The following is a 24290-nucleotide window of genomic DNA, read 5'->3' as shown; positions in this document are numbered from 1 at the left end:
CTCAGAGAGCCAAATCCCACCCATCAAAAATAACCCAAAAGACATGGAAGGCTTAAAGAGAAACTACACAATTTTCTAAATGACAAACAGTATGTTCCACTCATTAAGCATCATTCATTACACACACAAATACCCCACAACAATGTATTCTACTATGGCCATATAAACAGAAGATACATAAACAAGAAAAAAAAATACAGGAGACTCTGTGATCCAAAATTAAAAGGAAAACCACCCAGCCTAGAGAAAGACAAGGCAGCAAAAAAGGCAGAGATGGCGCCAGAAAACAAAGTTTCATTTTACTTTAATAATTCTAATTTAATGTTTTACAACATTATTGGTCTATGATGGATTGTAAATTAAACACTTAGGCCTTGAAAAAACATAGCTTGGGAAGCAATGCCCTGAAAACTTTTAAAATTTAAGCCATCATGAAGTCAGCATGCCAGTCGTATTCTTACAAGTATTGTCAAAAGTAAAGCCTCACATACAATGGCTTCAGGGAGCCGGAAAGAGAAGCGCTCAAGCCCCACCAATCACACCGCAAACCGGAGGAAGCTTATTTTACATGCCCAATCAGGAGGAGGGAAAAAGTTCTCCCCGCCCAGCAACAGGCCAGCCAATGAGAAACCAACACACTTAGCCAATGAGAAAACATCATCACCGGAAACTCTTCAAAACAGCCCCTCCCAACTTCCTCCTTTCCTCAAAATCAAACCCCTCTCCTCTGTTGTCTGGACTTGCCTATGGTTTGTCATAGTTTTTCTTTCCTTTTTTTTTAAATAGTTTTTATTATTTATTTATTATCATTTTTAGAGAGAGAGAGCGAGCACACGAGTGAGGAGGAGCAGAGGGAGAGAAAGAGAATCCCAAAGAACCCCATAGCAGTATGGATCCAGAGGGGCTCGATCTCAGGACCCTGAGATCATGACCTGAGCGGAAATCAAGAGTTAGATCTTAACTGAGCCACCCAAGCGGCCGTCTGTCATAGTTTTTCTGTCTTGAATTTCTATTATCCTAATAAATTCCTGAATAAATTCATTTTGCTGGTAAAATAGCTGGCTTGTTTTGTTTCGTTTCTACTGTCAACTGTATACAGTCAATACTTAGGCTTTAATGTTACTGAAAAAAATTGGCCTTTCTTAATGTACAGGCATCCCGTTCCCACTGAACTTTACTGAAATGCCACTGCTCTGGCCAATTAACTTGCTAGCAGGGCTCTGGGAAGGGTCTGAAATCTCTACATTCCCTTTACCCAGTCTAGCTCCCAGGCTCCATCAACCAACCAGCAAATCACACAAAGCTCAGGGCACCAGCCAAGATAGAGTACTTTAAAATGTTTTTGAAATAATGTATTTCAACAAAAGCAATAAAGTAGTCATTATGGAAAAAACAGAACTTAAGGGGGGGGGGCTGGGTGGCTCAGTTGGTTGGGCGACTGCCTTCGGCTCAGGTCATGATCCTGGAGTCCCTGGATCGAGTCCCGCATCAGGCTCCCTGCTCAGCGGGGAGTCTGCTTCTCCCTCTGACCCTCCCCACCCTCATGTGCTCTCTCTCTCATTCTCACTCTCTCAAATAAATAAATCTTAAAAAAAAAAAAACAGAACTTAAGGACTTTTACTGTTTCAAAATTCAGTATGCTTTTTGTTTCAAATTACATATGTATAGAGGGAGCACAGCAATCTTTCCAGTGCTTAGAAACCAATAAAGGTCTTAAGCCAGCAATGGCAGAAGACTGCTTTACACCTCCCAGGCAGGGACCTCTGACCATTCTATTTGAAATTGAAATCCCCCAACCTGAACCCTGCCTCCCCCTTACCCTGTTTCATTTTTCCCACAACACATGCACCTATTTTTTTGTCCATCTTCCCCCACTAGAACTTAAGCTCCATGATCATGGTCAGGGAATGTTGTTCATGTTCTCAATACCTGGTACTTAGCAGGTTTTCATTAAGCATTTGGTGAGTGAGTTAATTTTTCTTAAAAAAAAAACCTATGAAGCCTTCATTTAATAAGCCTCCATTTCACCTGAAATGCAAACTTTAATGTCAAGCTTCACATCAAAGCAAACGTGATTTAACTCTGCCTGTCACCAATAAATGGCACTGTTTTAGCGGCTGCCTTGGACTCAGTTTCAGTATGTATCTTTGAAGCTGTTCCAAAAACGTATATTGAACAGAACAAAATAAAATGGAAATCTGTTCAGACAAATTTGAGAGGTGAAGAGAACATGATGAGTAAAATCCACTGCTTCCACAAATACAGTCCTCCTGTTAAACAGTTTTAGGTAAGTATACATATTGACTGCTAAGACTTCAGAACAAAGGGTCTTACAAACAATATTCTGGAAACTCACCTATTCATAACGATAGTACTTGCCATATTAGGTTAAATTCTCTACAGTTACATTTGTTAGAGCTATAAATATAAACAAGCACTTGTTGATGACTTTGAAAAGCTCCTTATTTCTGATTATCCTAACAATCAAGCTCAAGGGCAATTTACAGGGCCCTCAATAATAACCTATTTCACATTTCTTTCAATACCTCCAGTTTACTTTAAGTGAAGATAAACATATCCTGATTAAAAATAAAGTTTCCAAAAGTTAGGCTATAAAATTAAGTCACTAGAAAATTCAGTAGCCAGGGGCACCTGGATGGGTCACTCCATTGAGCATCTGACTCTTGATATCAGCTCAGGTCTTGATCTCAGGGTTGTGAGTTCAAACCCCACCTGGGCTCTACAGTGGGCGTGGAGCCTACTTAAAAAAAAAAGAAAAGAAAAGAAAGAAAATTCAGTAGCCAGCAGATGCTTTAAGTACTGAGGATGTATAAAAGTAGGAAATGAAGGGGGAAAAGTCAAAATATTGTTCATACAATAATGATTCAGCATGTGAAAGAATAAACATCAAGCCAAAAGCTTTTAGCTTTCCATTGTCAATTTATGTCTTCAGGAAATCATATGCATAAAAATTTCAAATAGGGAAGGAAGGAAAATATATATCTATATAACAACTCAGTATGTACATTTGACTTTCAAATCACACAATAACTATTCCTTTGGAATTGGAATGAAGTTTGAATTACAATTAAAGAATTAAGAATGGAGGGGCGCCTGGGTGGCTCAGTCGTTAACAGTCTGCCTTTGGCTCAGGTCATGGTCCCAGGGTCCTGGGATTGAGCCCCGCATCGGGCTCCCTGCCCGGCGGGAAGCCTGCATCTCCCTCTCCCACTCCCCCTGCTTGTGTTCCCTCTCTCACTGTGTCTCTCTCTGTCACATAAATAAATAAAATCTTAAAAAAAAAAAAAGAATTAAGAATGGAAACAAGAAAAAGAAAAAGCACCTGTAGGAAGACCAAAGAGCATATATATGAACTCTATTCGAACTACTCAACATTTAAGGTCATCCCACCATTGCTCCCCTTCATGTACCAAAAATTGAAGGGAGTACAGTAATCTTGACTCCTAGGTTTTAAAGAGCTCTCCCTTCTGTTTAATTCAACTAAGCATTATATAAGAAGACCCTTGAACACCAAGGTTATGGCAATCTCAGTAGTCACTTGGTACAGAACAAAGTGAAATTAAGACATTCAGGGAGGTATATCATGAAATGCCAAAAAGAAAAAACTAGTGAAACAGAAAACTGGAATCCAGATATCAGTGAGATGAAGAAGTAAAGGCAGGCTTCCAGGAAGAGGATTGCATCAGATAGGCCCAGGTACAAACTCCAGTTACGCCACTTCACTAACTGTGCAACATTAGGCAAGCAACTGAAACTTTCAGAGTCTCTTTCTTAACCTGCAAAATGGGGGTAATCCTGCCCAAGACTGTGATAAGAGTTTAATAAATGATATACAATAATCAAAGTGCATGGCAGTTTACAGAAAATGAATATTCATCACTTCCTGATACTTCTTTTACAAAAACTGAGTTGTCTGCAAGAAATTTCGGGAAATAAGCTACTCTTTTAAATCAAATAATTATGGTGAGAAAATACAGCTAAAGCAGCACTCTCCTGCAACAATTCATCAGTGTGTCTCACACATTCCCCAAACAAAGGCATTACTTCTTCTAATGCCTATTTTTAAATCAACAGTCTTTAAATATAAGCAAAATCCATAACCTAATATCTTCTACACAGTATCTTCTAGAAATATACTGCACAGTATTAATATCCACAAGAATATTGCCAGGTGACTGGACAGAGAACTCCCCATCCAGAAAATTAACATAATAATTTCATTTACTGATTCCACATGAAATAAATATCTATTGTTAATACCACTTTTAGTTCCATTTATAAGCAATCAATCCATTTCTACAAGGCACTGTGTTTGCCTAATATAGTCTGATTATATCAATTATAAACTCTCCATAAATATTTGGTTGTGATGTCAACTGGACCTGTGATATTAACGTAGGGTTTAGCACTCCAGATCAATGCACAAGACTGAGAATGTGAGAAATGCTCTATCCACTATGCTATAATCATAAAAGCCAATTAGTTTTCTAATATAACACCTGGAGTTGTATTAGAACTGTCTCTCCCCCTTATCTGTATGTTCCTATTACACTTTATCAAGTGGAAATCGTAGCTAATGTTAACTACCTCCTTCTATGTACACAACTGTGCTGGGTGCTTTCTATTTCTAATCACAAAAATTCTGCCAAGTATACATTGTTAATGGACCCATTTTACAAACACAGACACTAAGGCTCAGAAAGGCTAACTACTGAACATCGCACCAAAAAGAGCTCCCCACAGTAAACACATACTTTCTTGTGGTCATGGTTTTTCTCACTCTGTACTCTTTGCTTAGAGTGCTTACTTACTCCCCTGCTCCTATTAACACCTATCCATTCTTTAAGGTAAAATTGCTGCCCCAGGCCATATTCTCTCCCAGGTGCCAATATTAGAACTTTAAACCATTTGGTTACATGATCGAATAAATGAAGAGAAAGCTGGAATTCTCTACTGAAATTTTGGTTTAATAATCAGTTACATTAACTCAAGTATAAGCCTCTAAAACTCACTAAGTCCTGAGCACAATCCCTGGCACCCAATTGGCACTCAGTAATTTTGCTCCTGGAAGGAGGAAAAAAAGACAAGCAGGAAGGAGGAGGAAGGGGGAAAGAAAAAAGATACAGGGAAAAGAGGCAGAAAAACTCCAGCTCCCATTTATCAGAATCTTGACTCAAAATTTTAGAAAACTTCTCTAAGAGGATACTTATAAATAATAGTAACATTAGCTAATCTATGCTTTACCACCGGGGAGTTCTTGCAATACCAAGAATTTTCATGCAAAAATATAAGACTCCAAGTAAACAGAGTATAGATTCTACTCTAAACAAATTATCATCTATGAGTTATCATTCAAATCATAAGGCTGACCTAGGTTTACTCTTCTGATGGCTTTAAAAGGACAAGTGCTAAGTTAAAAATGGAATCCACTTCAGTCTCATCTCTAAACAATTATAAAATGAGAAAGACAAAAGCATATGCTTAGAGATTTCATTCTTCTATTTAAGAAAATGTTTTAAAATCATTTTCAAATTCATCACCTAAATTATATATTCATATTCTTCTCTAACACTGTTTCCTTGGAGGTCAACTTTCTAGTCAGCAGCCAATAAAACTAGCCAAACACAAGTTTCTTCCCCATGACAGGAGGTCAGCCAACCTCTTACTGCCCTGTTGTGTGATCACGCCGGCTGGGCTCCCTCCTACGCATCGCTTTTACTGCTCTGTCACTCATGGTTCGCTCTCCAGTGCTACAGAAATGGGTTTGTCTGCCAATGCCTTGATCCTGTCAAACAGCAAAGGCCTATGACAGGGCAGTCTTCCAGAAGACACTGCTTGCATCCGGCACTCAGTACCTCTCCTCTCCATTCATGCCCGGGTCTAAAGAGGTAAACACATCAATTCTGTATTCCACATGTCAGCACACAATGAGCAGCACAAAGTTACTTAAAGTGCTGTCAATTACGCCGACATCAACCACGTAGAGCAAGCAAACTAAGTACCAACTATGGTAGGCAACAGGACAGAGGAGAAGGAGAATGCGATTTGGCATCAGAGATAGGTTCTGAATACTGACTCCACCACTGTGCCTTTTTGGAAAAGTCATTTAAAAGGCCTGTGAAATTTAAATATCATCATCTGCCTTTCCTGTCATGAGGACAAAATGAGAACTTGTAAGAATTTGGTATATAATAAAACACTAAATACATTATTTTACCAATAACAATGATAGGATTATTAAATAAATCCCATGTCATCTGCAATCCGATGTGTCTCCACTGGCTCCAAACTTTAAATGAATTCTACAAATCTCCTCCCTTTCCTAAGGAGGCAAGAAAGGAAAGAAAAGATAATCGCAACAAAGAATAGCCTGTGATTTAAGTAATGTGACCAGTTCTCTGGTGTGTCTGGTATGTTGTCCCCAAAAGCAATTCTGAAACAGGAGCAACAAAAATACAAAGACAGCGGTGTCTGAAAAAGGACTTAGTTTCCCAAGGGGAATACATTCATTTATGTGTAAATAATAGTATTACTTCCATTTGACTATGGTTTGGTTTTCTTTACTTTCTCAGGTCTATCCTTAAAAATAGGTAATAAAGGAAGAAAACAGCCTCCAGTGAGTACAACTCAATACTAAAATATAAAATGCAAGAACAAAGGCTAAAATGGAAAGCTGATTTGTGACTGCAGATGCAAAAATCACACTCAAAACCATATGTCTTAAAAATATGATGAAGAACCAAAAAGCTGATGATAATTTGAGCACAAGTAAATACTGACTTTGAAAGCCCGAAGGCACATAATATATAAAGCTGGCAAGACTAGGTGAGGGTGGGGGCTTAAAGGCAGTAAGCCTTTGTATTTCTATTTCAGCCAAAGAACCAATGATTTCAACTCTGGCTGTGTACAGTACTAGGGGATGTGCAGGAAGAAAGAAAAACATTCCTTTATCAGCATCTCAAAATCCATGCTGTTCCAAACTATTCCTCACATTTGACATACAGGTCATATATCTCTAATTTATTACATCTAAAATAAATCATGTAGGTATTTTAAAGAGAGAACTTTTTATAGTATACCATGCAAATGTATTCTTAATTAGATCTTTACGTCATTTACTGTTAGATAATTTCAACTACTATCTAAATTCCAAAGCTGACCTTCTACAGGTATATAATTTAATGAGTGAAAAAAAGGAAGTTATTTATGCTAATGTTTATAGAAAATTAAACAAAACCTTTTCAATCATTTTTAGTCAATCAGATAAATCTTGTATTTTCAAAATCTTACACAGTTTCAAAATATAGGTTTCCAAAAATAAACCCCACATGCATGAATTATATATAATTCACAGCAAATAAAACTATCAAGGCAAAAGAATAACAAATTCAGTAATTCACTCACTTTTTCATGAGACATTTTTGAAATTCAACAGGACTTAGACACTGTATCAGGCCCTGAAAACATACTGGTCAGTAAGACACTAATTTCAAGGTATTCAGAATTCAGTAAGGGATGCAGGCCAACACACAATTCTGTGTGACAAGGGATATAAAAAAAAGTTTAAAAAGCCAGAGACAGTAACTAACGTTTAAGGACATTTTGGAGATCAACAGAAAAAAACCAGTACAGGGGAAAAGCAGGGCAAAACATAAGCAATACACATACACAGAAATTATACAAGAGAAATAAATGAATAATGTTCGGTAACAGAATCGAAGAAAGATAAATTCAAATGGTAACAAATTTCTTACTGATTTTTTTTTTCAAAATAGTAAAAACATGTTCAGTGTTAGAGTAAGTAAATGGGCAAAGACAGACAAGGTCAGTGGGACAGTGACTGTGACCTCTCTGTAGGATAGTTCGGCAAAATGTATCAAAAGCTTTTAAAATGTGTCACGGTCCCAAAGTCATTAGAAGAAATTAAGCCAATATCCCTCGTGAACACAGAAATAAAGATCCTTAACAAAATATCAGCAAACAAAATCCTGCCATAGATAAAACACATCATGACTAAGTTTATCATAGGAATTTAAGGTTGGTTCAACACTTATAAAAAAAAAAACAATATATCAACAGAACAACTTATATGTTCACCTTAATAGTTGAAATAAGAAAGGATCTGACAAAATTTTCACCATCTATTTTGATAAACACACCAACCCTCCTAGGAACAGAATGGAACTTTCCCATCCTGATAAAAGCAGTTACAAAAAAACCTATAGCTAAAATCAGATGTAAAAGACTGAATGTTTTCCCTCTCACAGATCAGGAACAGAACAATGATGGCCACTCCCACCACTGCCCTTTCAACATACAGTATAATTAAGTAAATGAAATGAAAGAGACACAGATTGGAAAAAAGAAACGAAACCATCTTTCTTCACAAACTCCATGACCATCTACAGAGAAAATACCAAAGATCTCCAAAAATAAAGCCACTAGAACTAATAGGTCAGTTTGGAATGACTGGCATACAAAAATAAACAGTATTTCTATACACTGGCCACAAAGAATTATAAAATTATATTTTAAAAGTACAATTTATAATAGCATTGAAAACTATGAAATACTAAGAGATGAATCTAACAAAAAATGTGCAAGATATGCATACTTAAAATTATAAAACCATGCTACAAGATTTTAAGGCCTAAATAAATGGAAAGATATGCCATATTCCTGAATCAGAAGACTCAAAATGTCAATACTCCCCAAATAGACTTATAGATTTCAATGCAATCTCAATGACAATATCATCAAATTTTTTTGGTACCAATTAACCAACTGATTCAAAAACTTATGTGGAAATGCAGTGCGCCAAAAAGAACCAAAACAATTTTTTTTTTAAATATCAAGTTGGAAGAATTGTACTACCTAATTCGAGTTTACCATAAAGCTAATGAGGATGGGCATTACTGGTCAAAGGATGGCTATAAAAACAAAAGTGAGTCAAAGAGACCTACACATACATTGTCAACCGTGGACAAAGGGTCAAGGTTACTGGAGAAAACACTACTTAACAAAGGCACTGGTTCAACTGGACATCATTAAAAAAAAAGAAGAAGAAGAAGAAGAAGAAGAAGAAGAAACCTTAACCCTTCCCTCACACCATACACAAATATTAAGCAAAAATAAACCCTAACCTTAAATTTAAGTACTAAAACTATAAAAGTTCTCAAGGAAAACATAGGAGTAAATCTTTGTACCCTTAGGTTAACCACAGATTTATCAGACACCACACAAAGTGTATCAATTCTGTAAGAAAAAGTGATAAATCACACTTCAAAAATGAGATCAGTATCCTTGTTCTTGATCAATCAAGTCAGAATACCTAAGCTCAAATTCCAACTATGCCAGTAACAAGCTGTGCTCCTCACTATCTTACTGTCTCTGTGTCTTAGCTGCTTTTTTCTTCTACCTGTACAATGAGATAGTACCTACCTCACAGGGCGTTATTCAAAAACCAAATGAGATAATGTTCAGAAAATGCCTGATTATACATTAAGCACTCAGTAACAATTTTTGCTACCTTTCCAAGATTTTTATTTAGTTACTTAAACACCTACCCAAGTTTCAAAGTTTAAAATTTAGTATTCTAAGACTACTTAGAACTTTATTAAACACTGTATAAAAAAATAAGGGCTCAGCTTCATTTTTTATTCAATTCGCTTTAAAGAAATGATTAAGACATACAAAACAGGAAGAGACCTAAGGAAGGGGAGGAGAAACACATTTACTATGCACCTACAAGTACTCCAGAAAAAAGGTGCTTTATCTGAATTATCCCTTTTATTTCTCCTGGCAGGTAGCCACGGAGAAACAAAGGATCTACATGAAACTTTTAATAAACCATCATAAGTGGCCTTTAAAAAGGAATGCTGGCTTTCTATTTAAGATACTGGGTTGGTGCCCAAAAGCAAATATCTCATTAAAAGTAAAATTCATACTTAGGGAGATTAAATCATTGTAAGGAACATTTATAACGATTTAAATCAGAAAGCAGTATGTTAAGAATCACAGTGAAGGATCCTCACACCATAAACCATAGAACCCCATCACCTGCCTTCATTAACACTATAACCATGACTCCAGCTACTTTTTAAAACATGCCTCAGAAGAATGGCAAAGGAGAAGATTAAATTTGTCAGCCTTCTTAGAGTTCCCAAAGTTATGAACAATGAGAATTCTCAGGCACCTATTCCATCTTTAAATATGGAGAAGGAGGGGAGAGTTCACTGCAAACAAAGTCATTCCACAAGTTTCTCCTAGTCTTTATTTCCCCCATATTTCCCCCAAAGGCCACACAAACAGCACAGGGTAAGAAATGGCAGGAAATAACAGATGACCCTCCACTGGGGGTAAACTTACCTGTAGTGCTTTGTTGTCTTGAAGGTCCAACCCAAAGACGTTGTGCCGCTTCACTGTAAAGAAATCAGCATCGTGTCCATCCTCCTCCTCCTCATCTCTGTCCAAGAACCGCCCAGGAGCGTCCTTGGACCCCCCAGTGCTAGGGACAGATGGAGGCTGAGACTCTTTTGCTTTTGCCAGTTTCTCTTCCATTTCTTCCTCATCTTCCTTCTCTTCTTCCTCTTCATCACTGGTCCCATTAGCCAGTGTGTATTCTGTCCCTTCTGGTCTTTTCCCACCTTTCTGAAGGATGGACATTTTCTCATTGAAGTAGGCTCTAAATTCTTCCACTTCATCATTGGTGAGGGAGGGAGCCCTTGGCTCAATTACTTTATTATCTTGGCTCACCACCAATTCTTTGGCGGGTTGTTTCTGCATTTTCTGAAGAAATCTTACCCGTGGTGCCACAGCAAGACCAAGAGACCTTAAATATGAGCAAATGAAAATAGTTATCTCAGTACACTGATGGTGTGCTTATGGTATTATGCAACAGTTAAGACTGGAGATCTAATTGGGAAGCTTTTTTTTTTAAAGAAAACACTCCTCTGAGATACAACTCAATCTTGACAGGTTAGATGATCCAAAAGGCAAGCCAAAAAATACAGAACACCTCTCAGAAAACATTAGAAATACCCCATTTTTCATTAAGAGGTTAACAAGGTATGAAATAAAGAGCACAAGACCAGAAACAAGGAAACAGCTCAGGTACTAAAGCTGCCTATGTTCAGTTCACCCCTCTCAGCCTCAGCTTCCACAAAGATGGGGTAGGAGTACCTACCAGGCCCGCCTCACAGCTGTTCTAACAACCCGACCTGCTAAGTGAAAAAGCTTTGCAAAACGTAAACACTAAAGCTGAAAAAGACATGGACATGGAAAAAGACGTGAAAGGACAGAACAGATCTCTGCAAAGAATAAATGCGAGTTATCACTGTCCTCTCCTCTTAGACACTTAATATGACATAATCACTTCTACAAAAATAGGATTTCTAAACAAGAGATCAAAAAAGAAAAGAGAAATTATTTTCTCTTTCTAAGATCAAGATTCACTTTATGATCAGGTCTTTCCCCGCTCATCAAAAAAGAAAAGAGAAATTATTTTCTCTTTCTAAGATCAAGATTCACTTTATGATCAGGTCTTTCCCCGCTCCTAAGTTCTGACGGAGTGGAAATAAACTCGTAAAGCCAGCCCTGCTGTGATAAACAGCTAACATTATGACATGGATCCACTGCCTATTTCCTATGAGAGAAGATTCAAGAAACTGAGAGGTGCCGTGGTAAAAGCACAGACTCAGAAATGGGACTGCTGAGGTTCAAATCCTGACTGTCACCCACTAGCCGTGTGACCGAAGGATGTTACTTAACCTCTATTCCTCAGTTCTCTTATTTGCAAAATGGCATGATCAGTATCGACATTAAAGGGTTGTTGTAAGAGTAAAACGAGTTCATAGATGCCATGCACTTAAAATACTGCCCGGCACATACACGGCCACTACCGAGCACTTGCCATTAACTGTTATGGGGACCACAGGGTGGAATCACAAACTCACATCCATCAGAATGTCTCTCTCAGTGTATTACAATTGTATTTATGTGTCTCTCTCAGCTACTAAAACTTGGAGCTCCTTTAAGGTAGGAGTACATACATTTATAATTTTAACATCTAGCACAATGAACTATACCTATTAGCTGTTCAAAACATGTTTCTTTAGGAAAATAATTTTTTAAAACATTTATTATATCCTACATGTCTAACACTGCTTTAGGAATTTATAGGTCAAGGAAATTACACGTCTAAACATCCACAGAAATGAAGCAACACCACATTAAACTGTACCCATTACTTAGGCTCTGCCTTCCCTAAACATCACCAATAAAAGGCAAAGGTCTTCAACTGTAAACAGATGAAATTTCCTGGCATTTGCAGCAACAAAATGTCCCATCAATATGACCCTCCGGCGTTAAAGCCCTGTGCCTCCCGTTTGCTGACATCTCAGGAAGTCAACCAGAAAACCAGGACAGAACCTCTTCTAGAGCGCACAAAAGGAGCCAATAACGTAAACCATGAACTGTATCCAGAAACGGCACAATCAGTAACTGCGACATAAACCTAAGTGACGAAAACAGGTTATATCCATGGAATGCAGTTTTCCATCAATTACCTACAGAGTCAGGAGTCTCATGCTGTTATCTCGCAATCTGAATCATTCTAAAATGTTACAACTGACAAATTACCCGTTATACTAAACTCACAATCTAATGTGAAGAGCAGAAAACAGCAGTTCTCCCAGATACGAGTTTTTATCCGACTCCATTTACAGGTAAAGGCATTCAAATTCCTGGAGAGCAGGACAAATATACAGACCTTGCCTCGAAAATAACATATTTCATCACAGACTGGGAAATTTTATGCTGACATTTAATATATGATTAACCTCAAGGTTAATAAAAGATTTTGTCTATTTGTCTATTCTATAAGATTTTGTCAATGCTTTTCCCACAGGTAGAACCCCACTGAAAAATGAGGATCCCTCCTTTATAGCTGAAAGGGTTAAGAAAAAAAGTCCTTCAAATACTAAGCCAAAACAAAACCAAGAGTTCCTTTTTTATGTAATAGTAACCTCTGTTACTAAGCAGGGACATTTTGCCATGGTAACTGTGAGTACCTATAAGAAACACCAAGACACAAAAAATATTCAGGTAATAAGCAAGCAGTTATGGGGATCAACCTAAAATAAGGGAAGAAATGACAAGGAGACTTATTTCAAAAGCATAAAAAAAGAACAGTCTACAGTGTTCCAGGACAGCATTCCAAAGAACAAAACGATTGTAGACATTTAAAGATTTCCAACAATGCTCATCAACTGTTCTCCATCTCCTTTAAGACAAAGCTACAGGAAACTTCCTGTGTAACTCTCAGAAATTTTCACTTACAAGTAAGAAACTTCTGTATGATGACAAGAAATTAATACTCACCTATGTTCTAGTTTACATAATCTTTTTCTTTACAGATCTTTAACAGATCTTTTAAGGTAAGGCAGAGCAGTTTCAACGAGGCCTCTCAGAGAACCAGATTTCAGACAAATGAGCTCTAACTTTGAGGATTCACAATCAGAACTGTAATATGAATACTTACAAGGCATATTCAGGTATAGGTAACTTGCTCACATCAAATATTTCTTTATCCTTCATCAGATACACGGAGCGTATATAGGAGACAAAACACTGTAAAAATAAGCGGTTTAAATGCAATATATCTAACAGTCAGGAATGGAAAATAAATTTAAACCAGATAAAAGAAAATTAACCAAAGGGATAAATTCAACAGTAGTGAAAGATCTTAAAAAATAGTTGAGCTTATCTCCATCCCCCCCCCACACACAAAACCCTAACTTTTTAGAACTGTGATATTAGATAAGACTTTAAATTTGGTTTCATCAAACCAAATCAACATAGAATATCACCTCAAAAAACTATTCTAGAAGTTAGTATCATTCTGTTGCAGTAGGGTATCACGGAGGGAAAATGTAGGCTTTGGGATCATACAGATGACAACCTGAGCTCCTTAACTTACTAGCTAAGCAAATCTCTTGGGTTTCTGCCAGTTTCCTCATCTATCAGAGATCATAGCACCTTCTACTTCAAGTGTTATGGGAGAAACTAACCAAAAAACTGCATCTAGAGTACCTGGGCATATCTTCTGGAATACAGTAAATACCAATAAATACTAGCTATAATTTTTATTTATAAAAATTTATTTATAGTAATTATTTTAGTAGTCAAAGGATATGTTTTCCAACAAAATAAAATGTTACTGTATTTAAATTATGCTTAATAAAATCATGACAGAAAAAAGTTTATTTCTAAAGCTTTCCCTTTTATATTATCATGTCAATTAATTTGTCATCATCATCTTGTGCTATTTTTCTTCGGTGTTTAAAAAGAAAAAAGGTATCTTTATACCAAGAACTATATAAACCAAAAAGTAAACATGATCCTGATCCTTTGTCAGTCTTAACATAGGCAACAAAGATGATGAAACACATCTAAGCAAGCATTTATTATTTTAAAAATAATTTTTATAAAGTATATATAATTCCCATTTCTGTATCTCCCGAACGTCATATTTGCTCTAACTTTACACTAACCCTTTCTTCAAACCATTTTCCCTGTCTCCATAGGCATGAAAAATAATGAATGGCTCCAGTTCAAGGATAATTTTTTCCCCTACAGTTGTTCACACACACACAAAAAAAATCGCCCCGTTGCCTATCATTTTTGTTCTATCCAGATTATAATCAAAGGCTAGAAGATCACTTCTATTAAACCAGATAGCTTGCTGCTGCTGGCACTGCAGTTAGCCATTCCGCTAAACCATGTGTAACACCCAATAAATCACATCATTTATTTCAATGTGCATTCTATAATCTTTGTTCTGGAAGGCTCATTTGTTGTATGCACAAACAGTGAAACATCCTTCCAATGTTCCTTATTTCCTGATTCATAATTGAATGACCTCTTAGTATGCAGTAAGTCATGATATTTCAGAATTCATGTATAATATTTTTAAATGTGCATACTATTTCCAAAGCTGTAAAAAGAAAGAGTTAACTCCTAGCTTGAAGTATGTCTACTGGACAAAATATGCACACAAATGTTTGCATGTTCAAAAATTAAGAAAAAAATTTTTTTCCTTTAAAGGCCCTTTTCATTAGGTTTCAGGTGAAGTGAGCTGCTAGAAATTCAACTTTGCACAGTTCCATATTTGATTTTCTTATATTTCTCCTGATGTACCATGGAAGTTCTGAAGAAAGTCACACATGGATTTCAGTCTCAGGCCTGCTACTTAATACCTTATGTGACCCTGGATAATTTTTAATTTTCTCAATCTATTATTTACTCCTGTATAAAATCACATCAATACCACCTCTCTCATGGGTTGCTGGGAAGATGAAGAGCATATCAAACTGCCATGCAGCAGAGTCATGTCATGACTAAGTGCTTAACACCAAGTAAGCATTCAAATTTTAGCTTTCATCACTCATGTTATTTTAAGCACAGTGAGGCAAACTTGATAAAATATAACATAAGTTAATTTTTAAAAAGAAATATAAGATCTGCTCTTTAAATAAAACTTCCTTCCCGAGAATATCCAGTTTCCAAACCATAACAGAAAAGCCTTACTACTGACCGTCTTTCTGCTCAGACTCCTTATCTACTTAGGATGCTCTTTCCACATCTCCTCTTACTTCCTTCCCCTCACTTCATCTATCTGCTGAAATAGGATCCAACTTCTGAATCCTAACTCTCTTAACTCACTGCTGATATGTTATGGAAGATGCAGAGATAGAGATCCTATATAGATCTCATAACCTGAATGAAAGTAAAAGCAGGGTGAAAAGAGCTTTATAACTGGGACTCAAATATCTGTCCATTTAAAAACTGGGTAGCTGTAAGCACAACACAAAACTATTTCCCTTCTTCCTTTCCTAAAGCATCTACTGCTGGGCACTCTAAGAACTAACAAGTAAGTTTAACTGAAAGTGAGAATTCTTTGTATTTGCTAATCAAAGGATTTTTAAGTCAAAAAGGTAATTTGGGAACAGTAAGTCATATTTATAGACTAAAATTTCATTCCTAAAGACAATTTAGTAAAAGTGCTACGCTTTCTAGAAATTTAACCTAATATTAAGAAATTACAATAAGTTTGCTAAAGAAGCACAGAGCTGACTGACAGTTTCCCAGGTTACTCTAAGAAATACATGATCTTTTTAAAAGTTAAAGAATATGATAAAGTTATCTGCGAATTGCACTACTTGAATATGAGGCATAACCATGAAACCTAGAAGTAATAGAAAGCGAATTTTAACTTTATTATATGGTCCATTCCAACTAAAGTATCCAATTTACCAATGACTTACCCTTTGAGCTCTTTCTTTTAAATCTTGATCTTGTGCTAAAAATGATTCCAATTTTTTCTGGATGTCGATAAGTTTTTCTGGGTTGATTCTTTGTAACAACAAAAAAAGGTTAAACTAGGACATCTCAATTTTAGAAACTGAAGATAGCATAAAGCATTTTCCTGTTTTTCTCAATTTTTTTTTAAAGATTTTATTTATTTATTTGACAGACAGACACAGCGAGAGAGGGAACACAAGCAGAGGAGTGGGAGAGGGAGAAGAAGGCTTCCCGCGGAGCAGGGAGCCTGATGCGGGGCTCAATCCCCCTGGGATTGTGACCTGAGCCGAGAGCAGATGCCTAAGGACTGAGCCACCCAGGCGCCCCTCAATATTTTTAAATCTATAACATTATTTCTCATCTAGGAGCCAGAGTAGACTGAAATTACACCAGACATAAATTTGATTCTCACATATTAGGCATAATGCAGGGGGAAAAGATCAAGATCAGAAATCTTTTCTCAACATCCCATGCTGAGTGAAAAATACTAAGGTTAACATCCAATTATCATTGGTTACTTCTTACATCCATGAAGTTGGAAAGTAGCCTCTCATGGGAGATCTACTGTCCATGAAATAAAATATATGAAATCTAATATCATCTTTATAAGTACTTCCATATTCAGTCAAATGTTATAAAACTAGTTTCAAATAATAAGTAACCAAAAGACATAAATAATGTTTTCCTTACTTGGAGATTAGGCACAATAACAGAATCATTACTTAACTCCACCAAGGGAGGCCATAGGAAAGAATGAAATTCTTTTGGGAGTCTATGTCTCACAAAAGAAATCCCACTTGTTTCCCTGAGTTTAGACTGAACTACTTTGCTTCTACAAAGCCAGGGTGGTGGTAACTGGGGATGGATAAGGTGTTCTTTACTTTCTTTTAATTATAAAATCGCATATAAAATCAAAGACACAAAAGGTAGAAAACCCTCAGTGGGCTTCAACAATTAACAACTCATGGAACCCTTACCCAAAGGCTCCACCCTACACCCCCACCTAAACACCCTCCAAGTTATTTCCTTCCAAGTAAAGCCACAGTGTTTCAGGGACCCCAGTGCAGGTGAAACTCTGATCCTGATCAATTCTGCTGACAATCTAAACATCTTCAACAGACAGCACAATCCTCCAAAATGGACACATAACCCTACAAATCTCATCCAAGAGGTATAATCCTCTCAACTCCCAATGCCTGCTGAAGGTAACAAGTTCTCCGTTTCATCTTATTTTCTCCATGAACAGTCTTCAAAAATTTGTTGTAAAAAAAAAAAAAAGCAAACAAAAAAGTCACAAATCAGACAGCAGAAGACAAGAGGGAGGCGGGAATTAAGTGTACATAATTCAGCGTAATAATTCTGTGCCTCTGTTCTCCTAAAAGTCACATCAAGACACCCAGGAGTTCTTACTTGATTTCCTTCACAGGCACTTTCTTCTGGAGAAGCTGCTGCACCATCCCTTTTTCTTCTGAGGGAAGCAAAATTAATAAGGCTTCACCATCCTCTTTGTACCTAAACAAACAAACAAAAAAATCTCTTCCACATCAGTGCAATCTGCATTTTATATTTTAATAGTCTGATGTACAGGTAACACAGAAGCAACTTTCACCTAATTAGTAAATATTAGGAATACCATTTTTTTTAACTTCTGTGACGAGAGAAAACTAGGGCTCTGTGCATCTTTTCCAAAATTTCACCACTAATTAAAATTCCCAGTGACTTTTGAGCTGTACCACAGGAGAGCCAGACCCTAAGAAACAAATCAATTAAAAAGAATTTTTTCTTTTCTTTTTTTTTTTTCTTTAAGGACAGAGGGGCAGAGGGAGATGGAGAGAGAGAATCTTAAGCAGGCTCCATGCACAGCACAGAACCCGACACGGGGCTCAATCTCACAACCCTGAGATCATGACCTGAGCCAGAATCAAGAGGCGGAAGCTTAAAGGACTGAGCCACCCAGGCGCCCCTAAAAAGAATTTCAAATAGCTCTCTACCTATAGCAAAAAGACAATTTCCCATTCAAGCCATAAGAGAATTATAATATAATTAGTAATTTAAGAAACATGGTACCCAGTACATTAAGGAAATCAAATCATCTTTCTGGGGATTTTATACCTTGGGAGTAACCTTGTTTAACGGCATCAGTTTTAAGAAATGGATCTCTGCTCAAATGAAAAATTAACCTCCAAGTCATGTGCTTCTCTTCCTTTACCTAGTAAAATTCTTATTTCATGCTATACCACCAGAAATTTCTATTTAAGTGGGCCACAATGCACCCACAGTTGCTTGAGCTTTTTGTGCCACCTGCATACAGATTTCCCTGATAACTCAGTGTCAGCCATTGTGTGCAAGCAAGAAGACAAAATGGAATTGGGGGTTTGTGGAATTTTTTTTAAAAGAAACAGAAGAAAAAGTATTCTCATCAAAGCACTCTGTTCAGGGTTCATGCTATAATATGCGGGAACAAATTTTTATATATAAATTATTTAGTGAGAAAGGTGCCAGGCCTAAACTGTGAACACCACAAAGAAATAGAAGAGTAGCCCTGTCTTCAGTGATCTAACAATCTAGCCAACTAGAAAACACAAACACACACAAAAGCAAGAGATCACACACAAAAGCAACGTCCCCCGAGATGGTACACCACTAAATGTAAAAGGACTACCAGGGGCAATAAATGCCACAAACTCAGAAGTGGAAAGAGACCACTCAGGGTCAGCCAGAGAAACACAAACCTGTCAGAGCAGATGGAATCTGAGGAGGACTTTGAAAGTCAATACAAAAAGGGAAAAGCTAAGGTCTTCCAAAGGGTGAGAACAGCATGAACAAAGGAGTAGAAACCAGAAAATACAAGCAAACATAGTTAACTAAAGATAGGAGAAATGCCACGGAAGCCAGTGTAACTAAATGAACAGCAAAAAAGATTGCCAGAAAGGGACATCAGAAACTGGTTTTGGAGGACTCTGGACGCCTGTGTCTAGAGAGCTAGAATACCACTGTATGCAAGTACAATTTTATCACTGAACACTGGAGGGGAAAACTAACTGTGTTGACTTACTGTAGGTACCAGAAAGACAGAAGAGCAATTTTCACCTCGTGCTGATTTCACAACTCCACTCCTACACACAAGGTGAAATTCCAGTGTAATATCTTTACAGAAGTATCTGTATGTATACACACGTACACGCAGAGAAAGGTATGAAATAAAACCTATCGAAAGTGCTAAAAGTTCTCTTTAATTCATAAATTTAAGAAAATTTTAGGGGGCCACTAAAAGCCAGGCACTAAAACTGACGTAGCTCTGGCTGTCACAGAGCTTACAGACTACTAAGGTCAGACGGTAAAACCAGGAACTAACAATAAAGTGGCATGGGTGTTACGGCAGGCATACAGGAAGCTGTAAAGACAACAGAGAGCTCTACTGAATGTTGTCCAGGAGTCAAGAGAACTGCCCTGAGCAAATGACATCTAAGGGCAGAGACCTAAAAAAATTAGGAATTAGTAAAATATTAGGGGAGAGTCAAGTTTTCCAGGGAGAAAAGGCAGCATTTGAGCAAGTCCAGTGGATAGTTTCACCTTCTTCGTGATTAGCTTTTCTAGGGTTTCTAAATGCATGTGTATTAAACAGGGAGAGAAAGGAGTAAAGCTGAACATACATTTACTCCTTTTACTGGTTCATAAATGAGAAACTAATACCAAATACCTTCCTCATTGTATTTCAACACCAACTATTATAATTCAAAATGTTTCATCACCATTTACTATGAAGAAATATGAATTTAAAGCATTTCCCCTAAGCAGTGTTGGACTAAGTCATCTGTGAAGGCACGTATCACTAGTATATGAACTAGTGGGGTGACATCCAGAGTAGACAAGGGATCTGAGAGCCTCTCAACTTCCGAAGCTGGTACAAAGGTAAAGAGAAATCTCTAAGGTATCAAAAAACAGCATCCACTGAAGCCCTCGGATCTTCAGACTAAGAAGCAGGAATAATAAGCCTAATCATTACATCTCTCTTGTCTGCCCATTCATTCCAGCCAGGAATAATCTGGAATAATGGATCAGGAGTCCAGTCACACAAGGGCCACATCAAAACCTTTTACAACCATAACAAGCTAAAAGACAGATCTGCACAAGGTTAAGACAGAATGCAACACTAAAATTTAAAAGAACAAAATTCCCAAAGGAAAATGGAAAAAATGTCCAAAATCAAATCCCACAAGGCAAGCATCTATCAAAAAGATCATCACTGGCCACTTTAACTATTCAACATCACACACATCTTTTCCCTGTAACAACATAAAGCACAAATATCTCCCCCACACCAATACCCAAAAATTTCTGGTAAGCTTTCATTTCAGAAATAAAAACATATCTGAAAAGAAGCCAGAAGCACATTTCTTTTCTTTTCTTTTCTTTTTTCAAATGCTTACAAGGATAGTCTATTTACCCATGAGCTAGCTTTTTATATTTCAAAAGCAATATCCAAGGACTGAGGCTTGGTATATGTATAAAGAGAAATAAATGTTCTTCACATGATCTACATTTTGGAACTCCATATTAGACAGGTTATTGTAAGAAACATTCTAGGCACCAAATAAGAAGCCCTGAATCTGAAACACAACAAAAAAAAATCTCATTTTCACCATCAGTAGTAATATCATGTTACATTATGTAGCCCTTTAGAATTTTTTTTAAGATTTTATTTATTTATTTGAGAGAGAGAATGAGAGAGAGAGAGAGAGCACATGAGAGGGGGAAGGGTCAGAGGGAGAAGCAGACTCCCTGCCAAGCAGGGAGCCCGATGCGGGACTCGATCCAGGGATCCCAGGATCATGACCTGAGCCAAAGGCAGTCGCTTAACCTACTGAGCCACCCAGGCGCCCAGCCCTTTAGAATTCAAGAGGAACTTCATTTTACATTAATTTGCCAGTCTTTTATATGCAAGCAACTCGTAGAAGAGGCAAATAAATTTCTGGAAAGACCAGGAAACTATTAAAAAAAAAATCTAGAACAAAAACAAAAACCACTGGCTAATCATTATATATCAGAGGCTTTAAACTTCCAGTTCATTACCTTTTTCAGCTCTACCAGGACTCCCTCCAGAAAGAAGGATCCTTAAAAGGTTGATCATGATGTCTGACACCAAGAAGCTTACCTTCACATCCTACAGCTCACTAACATTTCCTAGCTAAACTTGAGAGACCCAGACCACTGACTTCTGGGTCCCAGTGGTAATTCTTCCACTGAAATAACCTCAAAACAAACTCTGGCCAGAGGAAGGAGAAAAAGCCCTGCTGTTCTGACAATAATTTGCCTTCTACCCAATAATCACTAGTCCTCAATGCTCCAATGCCTCTTCCCCAACACACCAACTCCCCTCTAGCTGAAACTTTAAGTCCCCCTTAAACTTTGTCCATTCAGACTTCCAACTACTGCTGTAGCAAGATCTGGCAGTGTTCACGACTGCCTGGCTATTCTCAGTTCTTCCAGCCTGGTTCTCCAAGTTACAGATCAGGCTGGAAGAGAATCTGCTAGAATAATTCCCTTCTTGTAATTTTAAAAATACGTATGCAAACATATATGAGAATTTTTCTATGTAGGTGGTATGTTCTGCCAACATCTAGAATCTACATAGTGAATAAACACTATTTTTATAACAAAACACAAGTTATTATGAAGTAGAAAACAAAAAACGTATATGCTTTTTTTTTAAGATTTTATTTATTTATTTAATTGACAGAGAAAGAGAGAGACAGACAGCGAGAGAGGGAACACAAGCAGGGGGAGTGGGAGAGGGAGAAGCAGGCTTCCCTTGGAGCAGGGAGCCCGATGCGGGGCTCAATCCCAGGACCCTGGAACCATGACCTGAGCTGAAGGCAGTCGCTTAACCGACTGAGCCACCCAGGCGCCCCAAAATGTCTATGCTTTAAAATCAACATCTTTTGGGCGCCTGGGTCAGTTAAGCGACTGCCTTCGGCTCAGGTCATGATCCTGGGGTCCTGGAATCGAGCCCCACATCCGGCTCCCTGCTCCAAGGGAAGCCTGCTTCTCCCTCTCTCGCTGTGTCTCTCTCTGTCAAATAAATAAATAAAATCTTTAAAAAAAATAAAATCAAATCAACTTTTGTGTCATTCTCACTTCACTGAACACATCTTAGTACTACCAATATTAGGGTTCTTCCTTATCTCAGCCAGTAAATTTGAGGACATATATGAATGCATGTTTCCTATTTGCCATACATGTGTACCTAAAAGCTCCTCACTAAATATTTGTTGAGTTAACAGATGCAAACAAACCACCAGAGGTTGCATAAGCAGACTAGATTTAGAGTCAAAAGAACTGAACCCAAGCCCCAGCTGTACTATTCATTAGCTGTATAACCGTGGATAAGAAGTCACTTTATCACCATACATTGCATTCTTATTTATAAAATAACAGTTCGAAGGAGACGATCCAGGGTCCCTTCAGAATCTAAAGTTCTATACCTCTGATTCTTAACGTACGAGTCGTTGTTCACAATGTAAGTAGGACCAGGAGGTGGAGAAACAGGGACAACTCTTGGGCACACTCTGCTATTCCACATCCTTCTTTCTGTCCCCTTCCCTGCATCTCCTTCTCTCCTCCCTATGCCTTCGCCTTACCTGTGGCAACCAGCCCCACGAGCACCTGTCACTGAGGGACAACAGTACAGTCAGCCCTGCAGATGCACACAGATGGCCAAAGAACTCAGACTCCAACTTTTCTGTTCCTCCTGCACAACATGGCACAAAGGAGAGCTTATTCCGGGAAAAGGGGGATCTCTGACTCACAGAATATCTAAAGACTCTACACTAGATTTAAGAGAAAAGGACAGGCTGGGAAATATTCTGGGAAAAATAAAGTCACGTGTAGCGTAAGATCTTGGAAATACAAGGAGGTACACCACAAGAGGCTCAACAGTTTGACAAACAAAGTTCACGGTAATTGGAAAGAAACCAAGCTGGCTAACGTTTGTTGCATGGAAAGCTTCTAACAAACTGATGAAGAATGAGGATTTACGGAGTTCACAGAGAAAGGGTAGAAATCATTAGAGTCTATCAACTCTGTCCCAAGAATTTAAAAAAAGACTAAAGTTTTAATACATTAAAAACAAGAAGAAAACACACATAAAAGTAATGTCTAAAAATTATACTACCTGAAATTATACTTTCTGGAAACCACTGAAAGAGATGATTAACCCCATTTTACAGAAGAAATTGAGACTTAAAGAGATTAAGAACTGGTCAAAGGGTCCAAAGCCATCGGGCGACAGAGCAAGATCCAAACCTAAATTTCTTGACTTTTAAGGATAGTGTTGATCAACTATGGGGTATATGTCTCTCATAATCCAACTAAAGAAGGAAATGCACCTATTTTTAGTTTATCTTCATGACCATGAATGGCAACGAGTTTAAATAAAGATACCTACCTTCCTTCTCCCAGCCTCTGGCCTCCACGCCTTCTGGAAGCCCCACCTGGGAGTAGCAGCCACTAGATTTCACTAAATGAAAAATCTGGTTTGGGGCACACTGCTAAGAACAGGAGTTGTAGAGTCAGAAAGACCCGAGTACAAATCCCAGCCCTGGTATTTCCCGAGGGATCTTTTTTTTTTTTTTTTTTTTTTTTTAAAGATTTTATTTATTTATTCATGAGAGACAGAGGAGGAGAGAGAGAGAGAGAAGCAGAGGGAGAAGCAGGCTCCCAAGGAGCAGGGAGCCCGATGCGGGACTCGATCCCAGGACCCTGGGATCATGACCTGAGCCGAAGGCAGACGCTTAACCATCTGAGCCACCCAGGCGCCCTCCCGAGGGATCTTAAGACAAGTTTTACCTCACCATCCCTGAGAAATCGTTTCCTGACAAAACGGCCTCTCCCACAAGGCCAATATA

The 24290-nt window shown here is 37.7% G+C and overlaps 1 protein-coding gene across 2 annotated transcripts in view; it reads right to left on the bottom strand.

Annotated features, from left to right (window-relative positions):
- DDX10 (DEAD-box helicase 10) overlaps positions 1 to 24290 on the bottom strand; it is a 267172-nt gene that overhangs the window by 207443 nt on the left and 35439 nt on the right. For both annotated transcript variants that reach the window (XM_025893722.2, XM_073903699.1), the window contains exons 10-13: positions 17794 to 17895; positions 16347 to 16434; positions 13562 to 13650; positions 10390 to 10852 (exon numbers count right to left, since the gene is read on the bottom strand). In XM_025893722.2, the coding sequence (XP_025749507.1) occupies positions 10390 to 10852; positions 13562 to 13650; positions 16347 to 16434; positions 17794 to 17895 (742 nt within the window). The remainder of the gene's footprint in view (positions 1 to 10389; positions 10853 to 13561; positions 13651 to 16346; positions 16435 to 17793; positions 17896 to 24290) is intronic.

Source organism: Callorhinus ursinus, unplaced genomic scaffold (assembly GCF_003265705.2).
Source record: "Callorhinus ursinus isolate GAN/ISIS: 27379988/994484 unplaced genomic scaffold, GSC_fseal_2.0 scaffold19, whole genome shotgun sequence".
NCBI lineage: Eukaryota > Metazoa > Chordata > Mammalia > Carnivora > Otariidae > Callorhinus > Callorhinus ursinus.
This window is presented reverse-complemented; position numbering and strand designations above follow the sequence as displayed.